Consider the following 22,724-nt stretch of genomic DNA (forward strand, 5'->3'; position numbering starts at 1 on the left):
GGGAATCTTTTTTTGGGATGAAACTTTTCAGTGAAACCTACATCACTGAAATCAATTCTGCCCATTCATACTTTGAATGTTTTGAGTGAATGGTGGCTTGAGTTTTTGTTTGGAGTTTTTGATATAAGGTTCAATTTTGAGTGGCATTAAATAGTCAGTTATAATGATGTAATTTGATGAACTGTGAACTTTAGTTTTTGAAATATTTGAGGAGTGTTAGTCTTGAAGTTTTCAGTGTAGAGAGTAGAATTTTTTAAATTTTTTATTTATTTTAAATTTTTCTGAGATGGAGTTTTGCTCTTGTTGCTCAGGCTGGAGTGCTATGGCGTGATCTCAGCTCACTGCAACCTCTGCCTCCCGGGTTCAATTGATTCTCCTGCCTCAGCCTCCTGAGTAGCTGGGATTACAGGAATGCACCACCACCCCTGGCTAATTTTGTATTTTCAGCAGAGACAGGGTTTCTTCATGTTAGTCAGGCTGGTCTTGAACTCCCAACATCAGGTGATCTGCCCACCTTGGCCTCCCAAAGTGCTGGGATTACAGGCGTGAGCCACTGGACCCGGCTGAGAGTAGAATTCTTTCTAGCATTCGTAGAATTAAGTATTTCCCTTTTTTAAACTCACACGCAAACTGTATTCTTAATTAAAGCATGTTGTATTTAGTCAAGTGTGGGACATGTTACAAATATATTTTCTGTATTTACAAAAACAATTTGTTTCAAATGATTGTTTTTAATTTTGAAATTTATTTCTAAATTTAAGACAAAAGAACATGTACTTCTTGAGCTTAATTTGGTTTCAAAAATGAAATACTTGAAGCCTAGCCATAGTTACTGCAAGGATCTGTTTTCTTCCTGTTCGCCTCTCTCCTAAGATACAGCCCTTCGACGGCCCAATCCAAGATGGGGAAGGTTCACCAAGGATTCCACTGCTACTTGGAGAGCAGTGGACTCCAGTTTGTGTCTCCCCATTTCATTAAGGCTGTGAAAGTGCTGTTCAGTCTGCTGTTTCTCTGGAATCAGCAAATGTTCCCAGGGAAAAAGTGACCTCAAATACTAAGCTCGCTTCTCTGGGCCTTCGTCCTACCTTGCATCCTGGCCTAGTAACTTTTTACTATTTTGTTAGCTCACTGACACCTTTAAGCATGTGTCTCATATTTTTTGCAGCTTTTCTAGTTGTCCTCGGTAGTAACGTTTGTCCAAGTTACATATATCTCTTGTTATAGAAGAAGTCCATGTCTTGTTTTTAAAAGAAAAAAACATAGAGTTGCTTTTTAAATTGCAAAACAGTATTTTTTATAAAGCAGTTTTTCAAATTTCCTATACAATTCTTTGCATATGTTTTAATGATTGATATATTTTCTTTCCAAAGCACATCTATTTATAGCACATCAGCATTACTAATGCATTGTAGATTTGTTGTGATCTCTGACCTTTTGTACATCATCATTATAATGTGGATCTCTTTTGAAGAAAGAGGTCTTCCACATTTTGTGATCTAAGAAATGAAAACAAGCAAACAACAAAACAATGATATCTCTAAGATTGTTGGGAGACTACCTTTGCTAAAGGAAATTAGCATTCTTCAAAAGGTTCTAATGGTGCATTGCATAGTATAATTCCCAGTTTCATTGTGGCAGAGGGATTATAAGGCGGAGATACTCAGCCTTACAGCGATTTAATTTAGTAGAAGGAGAACTTACCTGATTCTTAAGAACACTATATTCCTTTTACCAGAAACATCTTTCTAATTCAAATTGTACACAAACCTGCTTTACTTGGTAGTGCTTGGTCTATAGTTTGCATTTATATCCATCGTATTCACAGAATGTCAGTAATACTAATAGCTTTGCAAGACTGAGTCTTGTAATATCTGGAAATGAATTTGTAAGCTATCATCAGATTTTGTCTCCAAGCATGCAGTTATTCAAATATTTGAGGGTTTGTCATTTGACTGGCACTGTTATTGGTTTGGGGGATGTAATAGGAAGCAAAATAGACAAAAATCCCTGCTTTCATTGAGTTGAGCGGGAAGAGATTGATAGACTATAAAGTAATGAATTTATTCTATTACAAAATATTAAATCCTATATAGAATAATAAAGGCAGGCATTGGGGGAACTAGGAGTACTAAGGTTTTGGTGAATGGGGAAATGTAAACAATTTTAATGGTGTGTGGTGTGTGTGGTCAGGGAAGACCTCTGCTGAGAGTGGGCTTCAACAGTGTATCTGTATCCCGGCACCTGCTGAGCACTTTCACATTTTTTGTTTCCTGGCATCTTTAGAATGGTTATTGCACTTACTTAAGGCCTCAGTTCTATTTCTACTTGCGTTCAACATCCTTTGCCAACAACTATTGTGTTTACCAGTTTGGATTTGTAGAATAATATTCAATGTCAGTGGCAGTTCTTTTTGTTAAACTCAGCATAATTCATAGATTCACAGAATGTCAGTTCTCACTGCACACAAAATATTTCTGTGTTTGTTGATTAATAAAACATTAGATGATCAAATAAATAATGAAATATTGTTACCTAGCATTTTGAATACTTGATAGCTTAAAGTTAGTTTTTTAACTTTAACTTGCCTTATTAGGAAACTTATTCAATTATTCCTATTCATGTGAAACTTAAGCCAATCATACAAGCCCAGGCGTTTGAACAGAAGGAAGAATTAACTGGTAGTTGGTAATTAGTTGGTAATGTTTGAGAGGAAGGCGCTGATTCTTTTGTGATTTTAAGGGTAGTTTAGCTTGTTGTTTTGAAGGCTTTTCTTAGTCAGGTTTAGTTTGATAATTCTAAAAAGAAGAGATAAGTGTTTGGATCTGTCTTTGGCCTCAGCATTCCGCTAAACTAAATAAAATAATGAAACTATTTGAAACTAAATAAAATAATCTGATAGAACGTTTTCAGTGCATTTATTAAGATCCAACCAGCAGTGCTTTTGCTATAAACTTTAGAGTTAATGATATTATAGTGTAAACTTTCTCTTATTAAGGCTTTTGCACGTTTGTATATTTCATTGGTTCTAAGCAGATATTTTTAGAAAGTATTGGCCGCTTATGTAAATAGGATAGGTTTCTTTTTTTAATTTTAATTAAATATATTGGTGTTCTAATGTAGCCTTTAAAACATGTGAGTGTTTGTGTGTATGTGTGTGTGTGTTGAATAAAGGGTGACATTAATATAACATTTAAGGTGACCTTTGGTCATTTCCTTAGCATAACAAATTTTTATTGTTGTTGTTTAGCTTCCATGTTGTGGCCTCAAAGGGGAATCTTGAGTGTTTAAATGCCATCCTTATACATGGAGTTGATATTACAACCAGCGACACTGCAGGTATGTTTGCCTCCATAGTTAATTGTAAAACATAAAGCGAAAACAAACATTGTCTACTGCTAACATTTTTATTCAGACTTAAATGTGATTTAAAGAGAGACATCCTCAACTTTCTGTTTTTAAATAGTTGAGAAAGAGTTTACTTCTGAGGTATTGTGGGATAGGTCAAGTATAGGGAATTTAGGAGAAAGGATTGCTTTACTGATGAGCAGCTGGAGACCTGAATTCTAGTGCAGGTCCAAGTAGTGTTACAGGATCCTAAGATCTCAGATTTTGAAGAACCATTAGGGACCATTTCGTTTATATTCATATACTATTGATTAATGAATTCTTTCTATTGTGAGGTCATTTGGCATTTGGTTGGATGTTTCTTGTGATGGAGAACTAACTGCCACATAACAACATTATCATCAAGGACACAATAATAACAAGAATAGTTGACGTGTATATAACATTTAATAGCTATTCTTCTAAGCACTTTACCCACTCATTTTATCCTCACATCAACCCAGAGAGGTTCTGAGGCCCTGAGCTGTTAAGTAACTTGGCCCAAGGCCCTTCAGTAGCTAAGTCGCAGTCAGAATCTGTATTCTTAACCATTATGCCTCATAAGGAACCCATTCTGTACCTAGCTATGTTTATAAAAAAATCATTTTTTATAGAGAATCAAAATATATTTCTTACTCAGTTTTCTGCTTACACTTATTTTTACCTTTGTCTGTGCTTTAAAATCTTACAACAGAAGTTTGTACATCAAAGGTAGACCTTTAAGTATTTGAATATAACTGTCTCTTTTGTTCCATGAGAGTGCTAGTTTCCTATCTATCAGGATAAACATTCTCACTTCTCTGGAACTGTTGACAGCTTAGTTCTTTGCAGTTCTACTTTGTGTTTCTATTAAATATAGGAGTTGACCCAGAACTAAAAGGTTTTTGTTTGTTAGTTTTTACAGTTTTTTATCCTGTGATTCCATGTATGGGCAAATAAATACATCACTGTTACCCAGCATTGTGTTTAGAAATGGAAGGGAAGGAGAGGGAGACAGATCATAATTGAAATAGTGAGGCAAATCTTTAAGAATACATCGGATTCTAAGAAGACCAAATTCAATTTATCTGCTACCTTTGAGTGAACAAAGAAATGTGTTTATTGCTTATATATGCTTTCCATTGATGTAGAAGAACATTTATTTTTAGAAATTTTGGACTAACCATACCTCTTCAGAGCTCTTTAGACTATTTATTATGCTGATTCCAATTCAAACAAGTATCTTTCTTGTTTTTGCCTGTATTCTTTCTGCTCTGGACATTTTGCCTAGTGGCTAATCTAGTGACTTCTGCCTACCTTCTTTCATTGCAGATCAAGCTCAAATGCTTTCCCAAGCTCAGCAGACATTATTTCATATATTGCACCCCAACATACCATGTTTAACTCTTCCTGTCTTTTGTTTTTGCTGCTATTTATATTTTCATTTGGTCTGTTTTATTACGTTTGTCTCTAGAGTTGTCGTTTATTGAATACAAGGGTCTTTTCTCAATTGCTGTAATGTCCGTTATAATCCAGACATTATAGCAATTAAATTTGAACACACATCTTTATGTGTATTATCTTAAGTGCTGTTTAATATATAAGTGTATTTAAAATGACCGGATTTCAAATTAGTGCAGTTTTGAGATATTTGTTACTTAGGTCTTACCAGGTATGCACCTGTGTTGTAATTTATGTTGGTATGCGTTAGATCTGATGTTTCCTTGATTTTTTGCTGCCATACCTCAACTGGCTAGATTTGGTGTTTCCTTAGTCCTGACCTGACATTCTTATGTGATCAAGTTTCTGTACCATTTTGTAGAACACCAGGTACTGTTGCCACTGTGCCTAACCTTACCATCTCCACTCCGTGCTATCTCTTACTTCACATGTAAATGACAGTTATTTTAGTCACTTTTCACAATGTGAAATGTTTCTAGGACACTTGTTCATGAACAGGAGCAAACTAAAATTTGAAATGATCACATCTGATCGACTTGTAATTAGAGGATGTTTGGGTGTGGTTGAATGTATTGTATCTGTACTTATTGAAAAACCTGAAACACCTGGACTCACTGTATTTTGTTCTGCAGACTGGTTAGTCAGCTACACAGAAGTGACCAAAAAGTTGAAAGCCAGTTTATTTATCCCTCCATGATGAATAAAACATAAATTACTTTTCTAGCAAAAAGGTCTACTTGTGAAATCAAATTGTGGCGTTTTTGTTTTTTTCTGACAGGGTTTCGCTCTGTCACTTAGGCTAGAGTGTGGTGGCATGATCATGTCTACTGCAACCTTGACCTCCTGTGTTTAAGTGATCCTCTGCCCTCAACCTCCTAAGTAGCTAGGACTACAGGAATACATCACCACACTTGACTAATTTTTATGTGTTTTGTAGAGATGGGGTTTCACTATGTTGCCCAGGCTGTTCTCAAACTCCCAGGCTCAAGCAATCCACCTGCCTAGGCCTCTCAAAAGTGCTGGGATTACAGATGTGAGCCACCGTGTCCGGCCCCCAAATTATATTTTAAGAAGTTTGTGGCCAGGTGTGATGTCTCATGCTTGTAATCCTAGCACTTTGGGAGGCCAAAGCAGCAGGATTGCTTGAGGCCAGGAGTTCAAGACCAGTCTGGGCAATACAGTGAGACCCTATCTCTACACAAAATAAAATAAATTAGCTGCACATGGTGGCATGAGCCTGTAGTCCCAGTTACTCTGGAGGCTGAGCTGTGAGGATTGCTTGAGCCCAGGCATTCGAGGCTGCACTGAGCTATGAGGCTGCACGCTAGCCTGCATGACAGAGTGAAACCTTGTCTCTCAAAGGATAAATTGAAAAGAAAAGAAGTTTGTGAGATTAGAGGGAAATTAAGAGCATTAAATGTTAGAAGTTGGAATAGTCTGGTTAAATCCTTATATCTTTCACCATCCAAGAGGTGTTTGGATAAAGAAATATATTTAGCAAAAATAGTGTTTGGAGGTAGAACTTTCCTACAAGTTTCTTTTCTGGTATTCAGAATTAACCTTTCAGATTACCTGGTAACTCTCCTCCCTACCCCCTTTGGCATTTCCTTTAAAATGCACATTTTATACAAATTATATTTGAATGAGCTGTCTGATTTTTAGAGATAAAATTACATAATAAACTTTGAATTTTAGCCAAAGCATGAAAATCAATTAAGGAATACCCTTTCTGTGCCTTACGCTTCTAAACTTTCTCAGTTTTCAGTGTCCACACTGCCTATTTGGAAATGTAATGTGAAATCTTGGTATTTCTTTATCTGTCTTCTTTACTCATTATCTTCCTCTCCTTTCCCTTTTCTCTGCTCCAATATTTAATTACCTGCTGTGTTTTAGGTACTGTTCTACATGCTGGGGATATAGTAGTGAATACAACAAAGTTCCTGCTTGTTATAGATTTGTATAATTAGTTTTTCTTTCTACATTCATTGTTTTGGTACGTATATCATCTCTTACTAAAATATCAAACTAGGTGAAACATCTTTGGAAACTGAAAGTATACTTACAGATTAAGTATGTTGTCAACTAGTTTTGGAAAAAATGAATCATATTTCTATAAAACTCCTCAATTCACATATGAAGAAAATAATCCTTCACATGTATCTTAAATTATTTATAGGGAGAAATGCTCTTCACCTGGCTGCTAAGTATGGACATGCATTGTGCCTACAAAAACTTCTACAGGTAGTGGAAGTGGTTAATATTTTAGCTTTATTATTTTGACTACAAATCATAGATGTATTTTTAATGTGTTTCTGGAATTTTAGATCAAAGAGAATGGTAAACTAACTTTGACTATGGGCTTACATATTTTTTCCCATCATTTGTGAAGGAATGTGAACAATAAAGAGCAAAAACTCTGAGGGAAGTGAATTGCATAACTCAGTGTATTAAAAATAAATAACAAAGGCTTGACCTTCCTGTTGACATAGCTGAAGGCTGGAATTTTCTGTTGTCTAGACTATCATGTAAGATAAAGCAATACAACATAGGATCTGTATATTTCTATACAAACATGGATAACTTATACTACATAATATTATTACATTTTTAATCAGGTAACCACAAAATTCTAACTAGTTGGCTAAAGTTCGCATCAAAGACTTCAGTCATATATTTTTAAAAACATATTCACTACGTTTCATAGCAGAAATCACTTGCTTTTCTGATTCAGTATCTCAAGTTTTAATTCTTAGTGGAAAAAAACTCAAACAATACATATTTTCCTGTATTTCATGCCGTTCGTTATAATGTACCATATGTTTCCTGTTTGGTGAAATATTGTTAATTTAGTTATATGATGTTACTGTATTTGTTCCGTGTCAAAATATTTAATGGATTGTCTGATAGTCTTTAGCTTCTTTGATAAGTGGAATATTTTAAGATTAAATAGCAGCTGTTCATCTGAGTCTGGATATTTAATTTTAAAATAAAACTCTCCTACTTTACTAAATTTTCTTTATTTTAACAGTACAATTGTCCCACTGAGCATGCAGACCTGCAGGGAAGAACTGCACTTCACGATGCAGGTGAGCAGAGGTTTCCCTTGGATACAAATATTTGTTAAAATGTTCTAGTCATTTGAATTAATTTCAGAGTTTTAACACATAGATATTTGTATAATTCATGGAGAAACAGAGAGTGTTAAAAATCCATATGCACAAATTAGAAATTTATTAGATTATACAGCTTAAAAAGATTCATTCAGTCAATATTTACAGGTCAGTCAGTTTGCTAGATACTAAAGGTACAAAGGTAGATAAACTGTAATCCTGCTTACAAGGAGCTCCAAGCTGTGTGTGTGTGTGTTTGTGAGAGAGAGAAAGAGAGAAACAGAAAATGTGTGTGTGTGTGTGTATTTCGTATCTTTGGGAACTGGAGAAATGGGAAGAAGACTTTCCTTAAACTATGTTTACCTAATTAACATGTCTGAACCTCTTTTTTCTCATTTGCAAAATGAAGTTAATAATACTACTGCAATAAGTAGTATTAATAAGTATAATTAAATCATAAGTAGTGCCTGGCACATAATAATTTCTTAATTAATGGTGGTAGCTGTTTTCCTTTAGATATGTCAGTGCTGAATTTCATATCACTGTGATGTGCTATATTTTAAAAGAGATTTATACTGATAATTTTTAGAGATTTTATTATACTTGTATGTCTAAATTTATTTGCATTATTCTTTAGGTGTCTTAAAGAAAGTACTTTAAAAAAAGTTATATATTTAGGTATTTTTGGAATGTAAGATAACCTGACCTCTTGCTAAGTCTGATATTCCTACATTTAACTATAAGGCCAAAGGGAAAAAAACAGTCTACTTTCTCTTTTCATATATATGGAATATATGCAGTAGATTAAGGTGGTCTGCACTGAAGGCATATTATACTTCAAATTTCCTTCAAAATTTTATACCTTATTTTTTAAAAATTTTACTTTTTGTATTTTATGTGTTTGTATGATAATTTCTCACACAATGCATTTCTTTTTTTTTTAATATAGAAGGGTATTACTGTATTTGCAAAGCATTTTTCCATTATCATTTGAGCCTCACAGTGACCCCTGTGAGTTAACTGTATATTTTATTATCCCTGCTTTAAAAACCGGTACAACTTGACCAATTGAAATCTTAATATTTATTAGTTAGATGCATTAGCTAGGATGGAAACTTTAAGTTGCTACAACAAAAGAACTCTAATATCAGCTGCTTATTAAAAAAATTGTTGAGTGATATATATTGACAGGTCACTCATGGTCATTTTAAAACTGAATTCTTTCTATCTTGTTTCTCCACTTACCTCTGGGTATCTTCCTTAACTACAATGTTGAAGCAGAGTTGTGGTCATAGCCATATTCTAGCTAGCAGGAAGGAGGAGAGAGTCTAGTGGAATACATGCCCAAAGTCTAGAGCTCAGATTTGAAAGTAGTAGATTATTCTCCATTCATATTCTACTGATAGGAGCAAAATCAATTGGCTATATTTATCTGCAAAGGAGGCTCAGAAATAAACTCTCTAGGTGACCAGTCATATTCCACCTACTCTATAGTAGAAGAAGAGGAGAACAAATTGGTAAAATACTGCATTTTCTACTACAGTTCAACCCTGTGGCCTTCCAAATATCTCCAAAGCCCCTACTTCCCACATACTCCCAAAGAAGTGGGTGTATAAACCAACTCATTTACTTCATCTAGCTCAAAGTCTAGGATTTCTGGGTGGTATATACCGTTTTCTCTTTTTGGTTTTAAGTGGTTCTTCATGGTCTAGTAATCTGTAAACTCTGGAATTTATTATGCTTTACATTTTTAAATTCTCATTTATAATTGGACCTAAAGGGTCGCTAATTTTACAGTTCCTGAATTAATGTATTCAAGTTCAGTTTATCTTTTTCTTAAAGCTGGTTATACATTTTATATAAAGATTTGCTGGATTAGAAACGAAAAGTGAAAATTTACTTGATTTTCTTATGTTGGTTTAATTCTGTTATTTCACCAAAAAAAAAAAAAAAAAAAAAAAAAAAAAAAAAAAAAAAAAAGAATGTTCACTTTGTCAGTACTTTTTGTGCTTATAATTTATGTCAACTCATAAGGCTTAAAAAATTCATGAGGATTGTAAACATAATCCTATTTTATGAATTTAACAATAAGTTTTCCTAATACAAATATGAACTACAGTGTTAGTCAAAGAAACATAATGTGATTTTTATAATTATTAGCAAAATGACCTTACTTTGCATAAAGGTGGACATTGCAATCTCTGCTTTTATGAGAAATATGGATTGTATGATTCATACTTTAGTTACAGTGACTATTCTATAAAAAACAGATACGATTCTTTAAAAAACCTGAGCCAACACTTCAAGGATCAAGTCAGTTATAGCCATGTTTAAAAATATACTGTAAGTACAAAATTTAACTTTGATTTTTATTATCTATGCTTATCCTTAGAATAGTAGTGTGTTCTTATCTTCTACAAGTTTGACATTATTCCTTGGTCCTAATAAATTGTAGACAATTTATAATATGATCTTGTCTAATCCATTTTCAGATGAAAAATTGATACTTATAATGCTAAACTGAGAGTGAAGGATGTGAAGCTTGGTAGTTTAAAAACTGAAGAACTTATTCCTTATATGGACCTAGAAAAACACCATGTGTCTTACCAACAGATGTTCACCATTTGTCATTTTCTTTTGTTCCTTAAAGCAATGGCAGATTGTCCTTCTAGCATACAGCTGCTTTGTGACCATGGGGCCTCTGTGAATGCCAAAGATGTAGTAAGTTAGTCTATGATGTTTATTCTCATTTCAACTACATTTCTACATTTTGGGAGATCTGTTGTCTTAATGCTGTTTTATTTTTCCTCTTGCTTAGGATGGGCGGACACCACTTGTTCTGGCTACTCAGATGAGTAGGCCAACAATATGTCAACTGCTGATAGATAGAGGAGCGGATGTTAATTCCAGAGACAAACAAAACAGGTAATTCTTTTATCATGGCTCCCAGATACCAGCTGGATACACAGGGATGGAAAGGCCAAGTCAAAGCAGCAGCTGTATTCTCCAACTTGGCCTTTCTTTCCCCTGGGTTCTCCCCTTCCCTGGCTTGCTTTTCCTTGGAATTAACATCTACTTGTCAGTTTTCTTCAGAGTCTACTGAAGAAAGAAGGAGAGGGAAATAGAGGAAGATGACAGGGTAAATGTGAATAAAAGCAGTGATTAGGCCTTATGTTTGGCTCAAAGAACTGAAGGAAAGAGGAATTTTATCCCAGGTGTTTTAAGCTTAAAAAACTCTTTAATGAAATGGGTGCAAGTAAGATACATAGGAGAAGATTTAAAAAGTACATCTGTAGTTACTTCTTCATTAGTGAATCTTTTTTTTTTTTTTTTTTTTGAGACGGAGTCTCGCTCTGTTGCCCAGGCTGGAGTGCAGTGGCGCAATCTCGGCTCACTGCAAGCTCCATCTCCCGGGTTCCCGCCATTCTCCTGCCTCAGCCTCCCGAGTAGCTGGGACTACAGGCGCCCGCCACCACGCCCGGCTAGTTTTTTTTTTTTGTATTTTTAGTAGAGACGGGGTTTCACCGTGTTAGCCAGGATGGTCTCGATCTCCTGACCTCGTGATCCGCCCGTCTCGGCCTCCCAAAGTGCTGGGATTACAGGCTTGAGCCACCGCGCCCGGCCGAATCTTTTGAGTAAAGTGGTTCTTGAGTGTTCTGGAACTTGGTATGTTTCAGTATAGATTTTCTCAAGGTGTTTTCTCTCCTTGCTCTGCCCGGGTACAGTGCCATCTCCTCTGAACCTGTCCATTTCTGTACTGCAGAGGTCCCTTGCTTTATTATTGCTTCTGTATTTGATACTATTTTAGTTGGTGTGCTCTAATAATTTCTATCCAGAATTCTCCCTATCTCTGTCTGTAGGTCTAATGTATCATGGTGCTTGCTGTATTACAATTCTGATGTTTATGGTCACAAAGTATCTGAAATACACCCCTTCCATTTAATTCAGATATTACAGTAAATTAAACTAAAATTTCTGGGATTTTTGTAGTTAGTTACCAGTAAACTTTTTGGTTTCTGTTGACTTAATTTTATTCTTACAAACATGTATTCTTTTGTTTGTAGTTTATTGGAAGTATAAAAGTATAAAAAATAGTCTTTAGATTTTATAGCTGTAATTGTTTTCTTCACACATCTCAAAGGAGGAAATTCTTAAGCAATTAAATGATGTGATTAAGAAAGTGGCTTTTTAATATTACTTTCTTCTTGTGGATACTATCATCTGATTCCAAGCATGATGAAGAAAATTGGATTTTAAAGTTAAATTTTATGACCGGGCGTGGTGGCTCACGCCTGTAATTCCAGCACTTTGGGAGGCCGAGGCCAGCGGATCACGAGTTCAGGAGATCGAGACCATCCTGGCTAACACGGTGAAACCCCGTCTCTACTGAAAATACAAAAAATTAGCCAGGCATGGTAGCAGGCGCCTGTAGTCCCAGCTACTCTGGAGGCTGAGGCAGGGGAATGGCGTAAGCCCGGGAGGCGGAGCTTGCAGTGAACCGAGATCCTGCCACTGCACTCCAGCCTGGATGACAGAATGAGACTCCTCCTCAGAAAAAAAAAAAAAAAAAAGAGGTTGGTTTGGTAGTGGAAGTAATTAAAGGACATAAGGACATAGAAAATTTTAGCTTTGCAAAGTAAGATACAAAGCAAATGTTTTTATAAATGCAATGAGTTTAAAATATAAAGTAAAATCTATATTTGTAACAGGCTTGACTTCTTAAAAGTAGTGTCTATTCTTTACGAAGGGAGCCTCTGGCAGAATATTTCTGCAATATTTCCTTGGAGTTTTCTCAGTCTTTTGCTCTTCCATTTTTCCATTTAGAACTGCCCTCATGCTAGGTTGCGAATATGGTTGCAGAGATGCAGTAGAAGTCTTAATTAAAAATGGTGCTGATATAAGCTTGCTGGATGCGCTTGGCCATGATAGTTCTTACTATGCAAGAATTGGTGACAATCTGGACATTCTAACCTTGTTGAAGACTGCATCGGAAAATACCAACAAAGGTATCAGCAGTTTTCTGTAACTAGAAGAGTCCACGTTAACAAAGAGCCACTTTTTAAAAGACTTAGGTAGTAGTACTAGAGTTTATAAGAAACAAAACATTCCTTACTGATAAACAGTGTTGGTTCATCTCCCTCTACAACATGGATTTGCTTACATACATTATAGTCACTTGCTTTGAGGCAGTGTGTGTTGCATGTATCATCTAGTTTATCTAGTGAACACCAAGACACTGGAATAACTTCAGAACTGAGAAGGAAGAGTCAAATGTTTTACTAATTTTTTTTTTTTTTATGAAGAGGGGTGAACCTCCCAACTTTTTATACTTAGAAAGTTTTAAAGAAAGAATCGTTGTTTAAACATGTATATAAAATATTAAGCTGATATTTATCAAATGCCTATGCCATGATTTTTTATGTTTTTTTTTTAAACAGGAAAATACAGAAAAGCACAATGAATAAAGTTAGTCACTCATTACCACTGAGGAGCCTCTGTTAACATTTTGAGAAATATCCTTCTAGTCTTTTCCCATAAAATTGAATTCACCTGTAAATCTGAATTGTAGCTTACTTTTTTATGTAACATATTTTGAAGGCCTTTCCCTCAAAAATACTTTTTCTATAGTATGATTTTTTTTGGTGTATGAGATTCCATTTATTTAAGTTTCATTTAATAAAGCAATTTTCTACATGTAGTGTTTAAGCTATTTATAATTATTCATTAGTACACAAAGGTTGTGACTGTCCTTATGCATAAATATTTTAGTATATTTTTATTACCCTTTAGTGTCAATTCCTAGAAATTGAATCACTGAGTTTCAGGGCATGTACAGTTCTTTAAGCCTTTGGTCTATGTTGACAAATTGCCTCCCAATTTAGGAGGTTTTTAAATTTTCTCCCCTTCCTTTTTTTAGATATGGGGTCTCCCTTTGTTGCCCAGGCTAGAGTACAGTGGTGCCATCATAGCTCACTGCAACCTCAAACTCCTGGGCTTAAGCTGTCTTCCTGCCTTAGCCTCATGAGTAGCTGGGACTACAGGCATGTACCACAATGGCCAGCTAATTTTTTGTATTTTTTTGTAGAGATGGGGTCTTGCTGTGTTGCGTAGGCTGGTCTTGAACTCCTAGCCTCAAGTGATCCTCCTGCCCCAGCCTCCCAAAGTGCTGGGATTACAGGTGTGAGCCACCATACCCAGCCTAAATAAATTTCCCATTTTTTATCTGCCTCCCGTCCTTAGTCTTTAATCTTACCTACTTGAATGTTGGTATAAAAAACTTGCTAATTTGATAGGCAAAAGTGAGATTTCATTATTGTTTTAAGCATATGTTTTAGAAATAAAACTAAGAAGTTGTAAGCTTTAGAGGAAACTCTAAAGTTTATTTATTCAATATTGACTCAATTGTATAGTTAGGGAATGTATATCTACACCAAGTTAACCTGCCATTTTGTTGTTTCTCTTTTTGTCTAAATCTTAGGGAGAGAACTTTGGAAGAAAGGACCATCTTTGCAACAGGTAGATATTGATTTTAATGTTAAAGTATTATATGTATTGTACAGTTTAAAGTGCTTAGTAAAACTAGTTAATAGTTGTGCATAACTATTCTGATTTTAAATGCATTCTATCTCTCTTCTTAGTTAATCAAGCCCATGTAGATTCTGGATACTTAGATCATGAGGTCATATCAAGATACTGTCACTTAGCTTGAGACAGTAGATCTCAGTTTCAATGAAGGTATCCAGTGGGAAAGAAGTAGCCTCCTGATTGGGGCCGTGAGCATTCAACTTTTTCAAGTAGGAGACATTGTAACTTGTTAAATGATGAACTTTAGCTTGGCAGATCATAGATAGTTTCCCCCAGTCTCCCTTAATAATAGGACAAAATATTTACTGTTATGGGAAAATTCTTTAAATGTAATAAGAAATGAAGAAAACAGAGTTCTAAACTGATTATATATTGTGATTTCAACGCCACTGTTAGCGTTTTTATTTCTTCTTCAGTCTTTTTTTCTGTGTGTATTTAATTGAGGACTTTGCAGAATAACAACACATGAAACAATTCATGCTTTGCATTAAATTTATTATTAAAGTACTGTTTAACCCTGTTTTGATGTACCAGTTTGTGAAATGTTTTATATTTTCTGCTAATCTATTTGTGTTCAAGTAAGCGGGGTTAGTTTACAGTACTGTGGCTCAAAAGCTAGTGTAGGCAGCTTTCCTTTCCTGCTGACTGTTCCTTCCAGCTTTTCTCTAGAGAGAGGAACCTAAGCATTTGCAAACCCTGAAGAGAAAGTAATCAGGTATCTTGAGCAATTCTGATCATCATCTTGTGTCATTTTTCTACCTCTCACCTGAATCTGAAAGCTACATTTTAAAAAAATTTTACTTTAAGTTCTGGGATACGTGTGCTGACTGCCGGTTTGTTACATAGCTATACATGTGCCATGGTGGTTTATTGCACTTATCATGAAAGTTGCATTAAAGCTTGTTTTCCTTTACAATCCATCTGAGTTAATATGTTCATGCATGGTTCATGTCTTTTGGCACTTTTCCATCTGGAGCAACTGTTCCAGCCTTCTTCCCTGTGCCTCATATAACCTAAGTGTGAGTAGAGTGAAAAAAATGTACACTGCTATGACTGTACTAGCCATCTCACACAGAATCAGAGAAAAATGATTTCTGAAATGTATAGATATTTAAAATAAAAAGAATTACTGAATATTAATATGGGAATGGTGCTTGGCTCAGTGCTCTAGGAATTATTGAGGTAAATTCAAGGAGTTAATATTCTATTAGGAACAGAAAAACACACTGCCCTAATTACTGTGTTTCCATCATTTATTGAATATACTTACTAAATATATGCTGTAAATAGGACTTTTTTTTAAAATACTAAGGCACATGTAATCTCTGTTATCAAGAAGCCTACAGTACAGTTGCAAATGTAAGACTCACTCAGTTCACAGATATCTGTTGAACATCTACAACATGCCAACTACTGTTCTAAGTGCTGGGAATATTGTAGTGTATGAAGTCTCTGCCCTTATGGAGTTCCTAGCTTAGTGAGAGATGAACAATAAGCAAAGGAATATTTAGTATCATAGCAGATGCTATGAAGCAAAACGAAACAGAATTAAAGGATGAAGAGGGAGTGGGTGGAGGTCTGTGGGAGAAGCCTCACAGGCTGAGAGAAGGGCAGGTGCCCGGCCCCTGATGAGGGAGCAGGTTAGACATGTTCATGGGGCAGCAGCAGACAAGTGTGACAGGAGTGATGTGCCCATCGTGGAGGGAGCAGAAGAGGCTGCTAAAGTAACAAAGTGCTAGATTAAGAAGGACCTTGTATTGATAAGGACTTTGGATGTGTACCCACCAGTAACTACCAGATGGCAGAAGGCAGGACGTGTGCTCCCCAATCAGTGGTGCACGTGATCAGATCACTGCTAAGTGGAGCCGGAGGTGCAAGAGAGTCTTTTAGTGTGCTAATAACAAGGGTTGTCAGGAAGGTGGATTTTAATTAAAGGATGGGGTTGATTTAAAATGTCTGAGTTAAGGTATAGTGGAGGCAGTGGGTGAGGATTCTGAAGTGAAGACTGGGAATGAAAGTGGTATGATCAGGTGAACTGTGAGAAGATGTCAGATTCCACTTGAAGAACAGTCCTTTGGTAGAAGGAATGAGGCTGGAAACATAGTTAGGGCCAAATTGTGGACATAGAATATTTTAAAAATGGGACTTGTTCCTCTGGTTCTAGATCCAAACTCATTTGAATGATAGTTTAAAAACTTGTTCAAACAAAGGTAAACAAATAATACAAAACATGAGAAAATTATCTCGAAGAATTAAAGCAGTAGTTTTTTTTTTAAAAAAACTAGGAAGAAAGAAATAGCTTTCTACATTAGTTATTGTGGAGATTTAAAGATCATTTTGGTTTTTTTAATAGGGGAGTTATTTGTTCTCTTGTTTAATGATTATGTTGTGTTTTTGTTAAAGCAAATCTCTAAACTGGAATAAAGTTTCAAAGCAGTAAGTTACAAAAACAACATATACCCAACCAAGTTATTTAGAGACCTTTTTATATTGCTCGGGTCAGAGGGACTGTCTGTCTCTTCCTTACCATACTTCTTGATATTTTATTTTGGTGGTGCTCAGAGAAGTAAATAATTTCCATATTGTCTTTCAAAATTTATGTGACTTCCCCTTCCTCCTCCTTTTTTTTTTTTTTAAATTGAGTTCTTTTAGGAGTAGTTGGCAATGCAGTGCTTTATAGCCCAACTTTTGTTATGAGTTTATTACAGATTCTTCTTTTTAAAATTTTGTGACTTTAGTTAAAATGAATCCTTAATCATATTTTAAAATTTGTTATTTAGTATTTTAAAATAAATTATACTTGATTTATTTAAAATATAATCTTAAAGGTCCTTTACATTTTGGGGTTTTAAATAGAAACACTGCCACCTTGTGTTATGTGCAGCTAATGTTGGATAAACTGAAAATCACTAACCTGGTGTATTGCCAGTTGAGGAAAATATACTTTTCTGTATTCTCACACTTGCTGACCCGTGTTTTCTTATGTTTTACCAAAGCGAAATTTGACACACATGCAAGATGAAGTAAATGTGAAGTCACATCAGAGGGAGCTTCAAAATATTCAGGTAAAAAGAAAAAAAATGTGGTATCTTCCTTTAAAAACAATTCCAGTATTTGTAGTGGGATTGAGAGAGAAGAGAGGAAACAGGAGAGTGGGTGAAATGAGCGGGACAAAGAAAGAGAAACTCGTTAACATTATTTGTGATTCTCTTTTTTTGCCTAATCTCTTCTTATTTTATTTTTATTTATTTTGAGATAGGGTCTGGCTTTGTTGCCCAGGCTAGAGGGCAGTGCACCATCTCGGCTCACTGCAACCTCTGCCTCCCAGGTTCAAGTGATCCTCCTGCCTCAGCCCTTCTAGTAGCTGGGATTACAGGCATGTGCCACCACACCTGGCTAATTTTTGTATTTTTTTTTTTTTTTTTTTTTTGAGACGGAGTCTCGCTCTGTCTCAAGTGCAGTGAGTGCAGTGGCCGGGTCTCAGCTCACTGCAAGCTCCGCCTCCTGGGTTTACGCCATTCTCCTGCCTCAGCCTCCCAAGCAGCTGGGACTACAGGCGCCCGCCACGTCGCCCGGCTAGTTTTTTGTATTTTTTAGTAGAGACGGGGTTTCATCATGTTAGCCAGGATGGTCTCGATCTCCTGACCTTGTGATCCGCCCGTCTCGGCCTCCCAAAGTGCTGGGATTACAGGCTTGAGCCACCGCGCCCGGCCTAATTTTTGTATTTTAGTAGAGATGGGTTTCACCATGTTGGCCAGGCTGGTCTCGAACTCCTGACCTCAGGTGATGCACCCGCCTCAGCGTCCCAAAGTGTTGGGATTACAGGTGTGAGTCACCACGCCCGGCTGCCTAATCTTGTCTTAAAGAATTGACTTTTGTTATCAATGTTTGAGTCCAGTATTATAAAATTTAATTATATAACGCCAGAAGTATGGTGTAGAAAGTATTGTTTTAATATACATTAGAAAAAGCAACTTTATATAACTATTTGATTTAAATGTGTCTGTTTTGTGATGTAAACCATACATTTGTGTTTATTTTGGAAAATTATACTATTAAAAATGATGATTATTAATGTAAATTAAATCTGATTTTTTTTCTTGAAGTATTTTCTATTTTGATTGAGAAAAATAATTTTGTTAAACTAACCACACAGTACTTTTTAGCTTTTATATTGGTCAAAGTTTCCAAATAATATTATGAGGATTATTTTAGAGGAAGGACCCATAATTAATTTTATGACTGAAACACTGTTAAATGATAAATTGAATAGCTGTTTTCAAAATAATAAAAGCATTTTATTTGGGTTTTCTTAGTTTAGTATGTAGTGTAAGAAAATGAACTATGTCCTTAAATTCGAGCCTTTATCTTTTATCAGAGCACTGAAAAAGATGATAAGTTCAACAAAAACGTTAGAAGAGTCTCATAAATTTGGGTGGTCTTAAGCAAAAGTTAAAATGGCATATTCTTTTGCTCTTTTCTGTGTCTGGATGCTTTTTATTTTTTCTTTATCGGAATTATGATGATTTGCCCTCTTGTAGTATATACTTGTATTTATTAGCTATTATAGGATAGTAATTTTCTATTTTATTTTTGATCTGTAGATTTTAAATCCTTGGCATATCATTGAAATTATTGTATCTTTGTACTTAGTGTTTTACATACGTATGTACCTGTATGACAGTGAACTGCTTTTAAAAAAATTTCTTCTTTAAGAATTTGCTCTTTTAAGATTGGCCTGGCACCTTGTTGTCATTATTATTTAAGGATTTGGAGATTGAAAATGAAGATTTGAAAGAGAGGTTGAGAAAAATTCAGCAAGAACAACGAATACTTTTGGATAAAGTCAACGGTTTACAGTTACAGCTGAATGAGGTAAATAAATCTGCATATAAAAAATCAAAAACCTGTCTTACTACATCATCAATAGCAAATTGTTAATGATTGTTTAAGGTAAAATTAGCTCATTGCATTTCAGAGGAGTTAAATCTTACTGGGGACCAGGCTTTTTACATGAAATTTTACATTTAAAGTAGCATAAGCAAACAAGTAAGGACAGTGTAAAGAATGTTCAGGAAAGTGAGGAGAGATCATTGTGGGCCGCCACTTCTGAGGGGGGCACCTCCTGTGGGAGATGGTACTTCTGTTGAATTTTGAAGGAAGTAAGGGGGAATCAGAGGGCATTCCAGAAAACACTGTGGTGAGCAAAATCACAGAAACAGTGACCTGTAATATATTCCTTGTTGTATAAAAAAATTGGAAATACAAGAAATATCCATGAATCATTTTTTTAGAGGGAAAGTAGAATATATATGAAATCTAGTATAATCAGTTCACTCTTTAAATATACATTTTATTATGTATCACTTATCACAGGTGAAATCTTATGTGATATTTGCATTTCAAAAGTAAGAAGTAACTGCGTGATTGGTACAGCTGTGTCCTTCTGATTCTGATTTTCTGTATCACTTTAATATCTTGCTATCTATGTTAGATTTTCCTAAAATTGAACATATGCGAAAGCAAAAGGCTGAACTATAGTTAGGGCCATGGGATTGGAGAGGAAAGAGTAGACAGAAGATACGAGGACAAAGAACAAGTAGGACTTGTTGGTTGATAGATTCTCAAGAGAATCGAAAGTGCTTCTGAACCTGGATAGTGAGAAGAATAAAAGACAACTCATACAACAGAATTGGCAGTACATTATTTTCTTCTCATATCTTTGACCCCAGTCTTAAAGATATGTGCCAGTCTTTTTTAAAAAGATCTTTGCCAAGTTCATGCCTTTTAAAATAAGCTTTTAAGAATGAAAATATTTTGTCTTCTTTTTAAATTTAGGAAGTTATGGTTGCTGATGATCTGGAAAGCGAGGTAGGATGACATTTTATTTTAAACCATTAAAATTGTTTTAGGAATTGAAGATGCTATAGTAGTAAAGGTTTAAGTCCTGAATTGAGATACAGACCAGGATTCTATTTCTGGTTATTAAAGGGAAATTCAAAATGTATACATGACTAAAAAAGGATGTTTTGAATATAGTGGCATAGATTATTGTAGGCATTTTGTTGTTATTGCTTCTGAAAGTCTTACTTTCTGTGAAACTTGTCCTGAAAATAATGTAAAATTCTAAACATAAAGAAAATGTCTGAAAACATTAAGATTGAAAACAGAGATTTGAATTTTTTATGATTTTGTTTATAGATATTGTATGTTTCATTAGTATATTTGTAGAAATTATCAACTCTACTAGTAGAGTTCACCAGGTTGGAGAATTCATTAACTCCAGTCCTTAATGTAATTCCAATTCATGTTTTCTAAAACACGTTTTTAACCCAATTCCAAGCACAGGGTGATTTTACTCTATTTATTCTGTTTCATTTCAGAAAGAAAAGCTGAAGTCCCTTTTGGCAGCTAAAGAAAAGCAACATGAAGAAAGCTTAAGGACTATTGAGGCCCTGAAAAATAGATTTAAATATTTTGAGGTATAGAAAGGTTAAATTATTTCCTATAACTCATAATGGGTAATGTTAAGGGGCTTGGCAGCAGACTTGAATTTGAATTATAAATCTCTTATTTATAGTGTGACCTTGGGCTGCTTATTTAAAGTCTTCGAACCTTTGCCTCTTTGGCAAAACTGGGGTGATTGTCTCTTTCTCCACATAGTTATAAAGGTTGAGATCATTTAAATTGACTAGCATGTAATTGACATTTAGTGTCATTCTAGTTTCTTTTCATTGTCCATCCTTACCTTTTTAAAACGTCATATTTCTACCTGTAAATTTGCAGTGAGTATAATGATAATAAAAAGCATTCATAAAAATGAACGGTGATATGTCCAGGATTATCTCAGAAAGGAGTCATCACTGGGCATCACTGAAGGTAGCTGATTCAGCATGAATCTTTTATCTTTGTTGGTGAATGCAGCCCCAAAGTACACTAAAAAAGTGTCTTAGTCCATTTGTGCTGCTCTAACAAAATACAGAAAATTTGTAAAGAACAAATTTATTTCTCACAGTTCTGGAGGCTGGAAAGTCCAAGATCAAGGATCTGGCATTCATGTCTGGTGAGGGCCTTTTGCTGCATCTTCTCCTGGCAGAAGGTGAAAGGGCAAAAAGGGGCCTAAGTGAAGCCCTCATGACTTGATCAGTTTCCAAAAGGCCCTACCTCGTAATACCACCACAGTGGGAATTAAGTTTCAACACATTTTGGCAGACATTCAGAGCATAGCAAAAATAATATTTTTCTTTGTAAATAAAAAACTATGTGTGCATTATGAAAAATAATATAAAACATGTATGAATCTCACAGATAATGTTGCAAGAGAGAAATCAGACACAAAGAGTACATACTGAATGATTCTATTTTTATGAAGTTCAAAAGCAGATACAACTAATCTATGATGTTAGAGATTAGAATAGAGGCCACCCTTTGTTTGGGGTTACTGAGTAAGGTGTGTGAAAAAACTTTTGGGGTCCTGGAAATATTTTATATCTTAATCTGGGTTGTGTATAATTACAAAAGGTATGCATATGCAAAAACTCATTGTATTATACACATTTAATATGTGTACATATTTATGTCACTGAATTTTCAAGATTATTCAGAAACACCATTTTATAAACCAAAAAATGATCTAGCTATAGTGGCTTCTGTCTTCATATTTGAAGACTTTTTTAGGTTAATTGTGAAACTGATGATTGCTAATATTTTAATAGCACTGACCAATGTACTTTGCATTCTTGACATGCATTAAAAAACAACTCTGTGTGATAAGTTTTTTGTTACCTGACTTCACAGATAAGGAGGTTGAGGCACAGAGAGGTTTACCCATGAGGGATTTCACAAATAGTAAGTGACAGAGTCAGGATTTGAATCCAAGCATCTGACTCCTTTGTGCTGTAATTACAATGCTAGTTTTACACTTAGGGTCATTCAACAGGTGGGATCATATTGTACATCCTGTTTTGTAGCTGTTCCCATTCAATATGATGGGGACATTTTCCTCAGTCACTATATACTCATTGTGATGAATATTTATGCTAGCAATGATTTTTTACTTTCAAACAGAAAATTACAGCTCCCACTTTATACATGACCTAGTATTTATAACAGCAGCCATTAAAAACTACTAAGAATTTGCCTGGACGTGGTATCTCAGCCTGTAATCCCAACACTTTGGGAGGCTGAGGCAAATGGATCACTTGA

General features: G+C 35.1%; 1 protein-coding gene across 5 annotated transcripts in view; it reads left to right on the forward strand.

Moving 5' to 3' along the window:
• UACA (uveal autoantigen with coiled-coil domains and ankyrin repeats) overlaps window positions 1–22,724 on the forward strand; it is a 102,647-nt gene that overhangs the window by 64,376 nt on the left and 15,547 nt on the right. For 3 of the 5 annotated variants that reach the window (XM_030929753.1, XM_010363660.2, XM_010363661.2), the window contains 11 exons: window positions 3,248–3,336; window positions 7,001–7,065; window positions 7,853–7,910; window positions 10,585–10,655; window positions 10,753–10,859; window positions 12,759–12,940; window positions 14,413–14,450; window positions 17,516–17,584; window positions 19,287–19,394; window positions 20,358–20,390; window positions 20,903–21,001. In XM_030929753.1, coding sequence (XP_030785613.1) covers window positions 3,248–3,336; window positions 7,001–7,065; window positions 7,853–7,910; window positions 10,585–10,655; window positions 10,753–10,859; window positions 12,759–12,940; window positions 14,413–14,450; window positions 17,516–17,584; window positions 19,287–19,394; window positions 20,358–20,390; window positions 20,903–21,001 — 919 coding nt within the window. The remainder of the gene's footprint in view (window positions 1–3,247; window positions 3,337–7,000; window positions 7,066–7,852; window positions 7,911–10,584; window positions 10,656–10,752; window positions 10,860–12,758; window positions 12,941–14,412; window positions 14,451–17,515; window positions 17,585–19,286; window positions 19,395–20,357; window positions 20,391–20,902; window positions 21,002–22,724) is intronic. The other 2 variants (XM_030929756.1, XM_030929755.1) reach the window with 2 other exon arrangements.

The sequence above is a fragment of the Rhinopithecus roxellana genome, chromosome 5 (assembly GCF_007565055.1).
Source record: "Rhinopithecus roxellana isolate Shanxi Qingling chromosome 5, ASM756505v1, whole genome shotgun sequence".
Classification (NCBI taxonomy): domain Eukaryota; kingdom Metazoa; phylum Chordata; class Mammalia; order Primates; family Cercopithecidae; genus Rhinopithecus; species Rhinopithecus roxellana.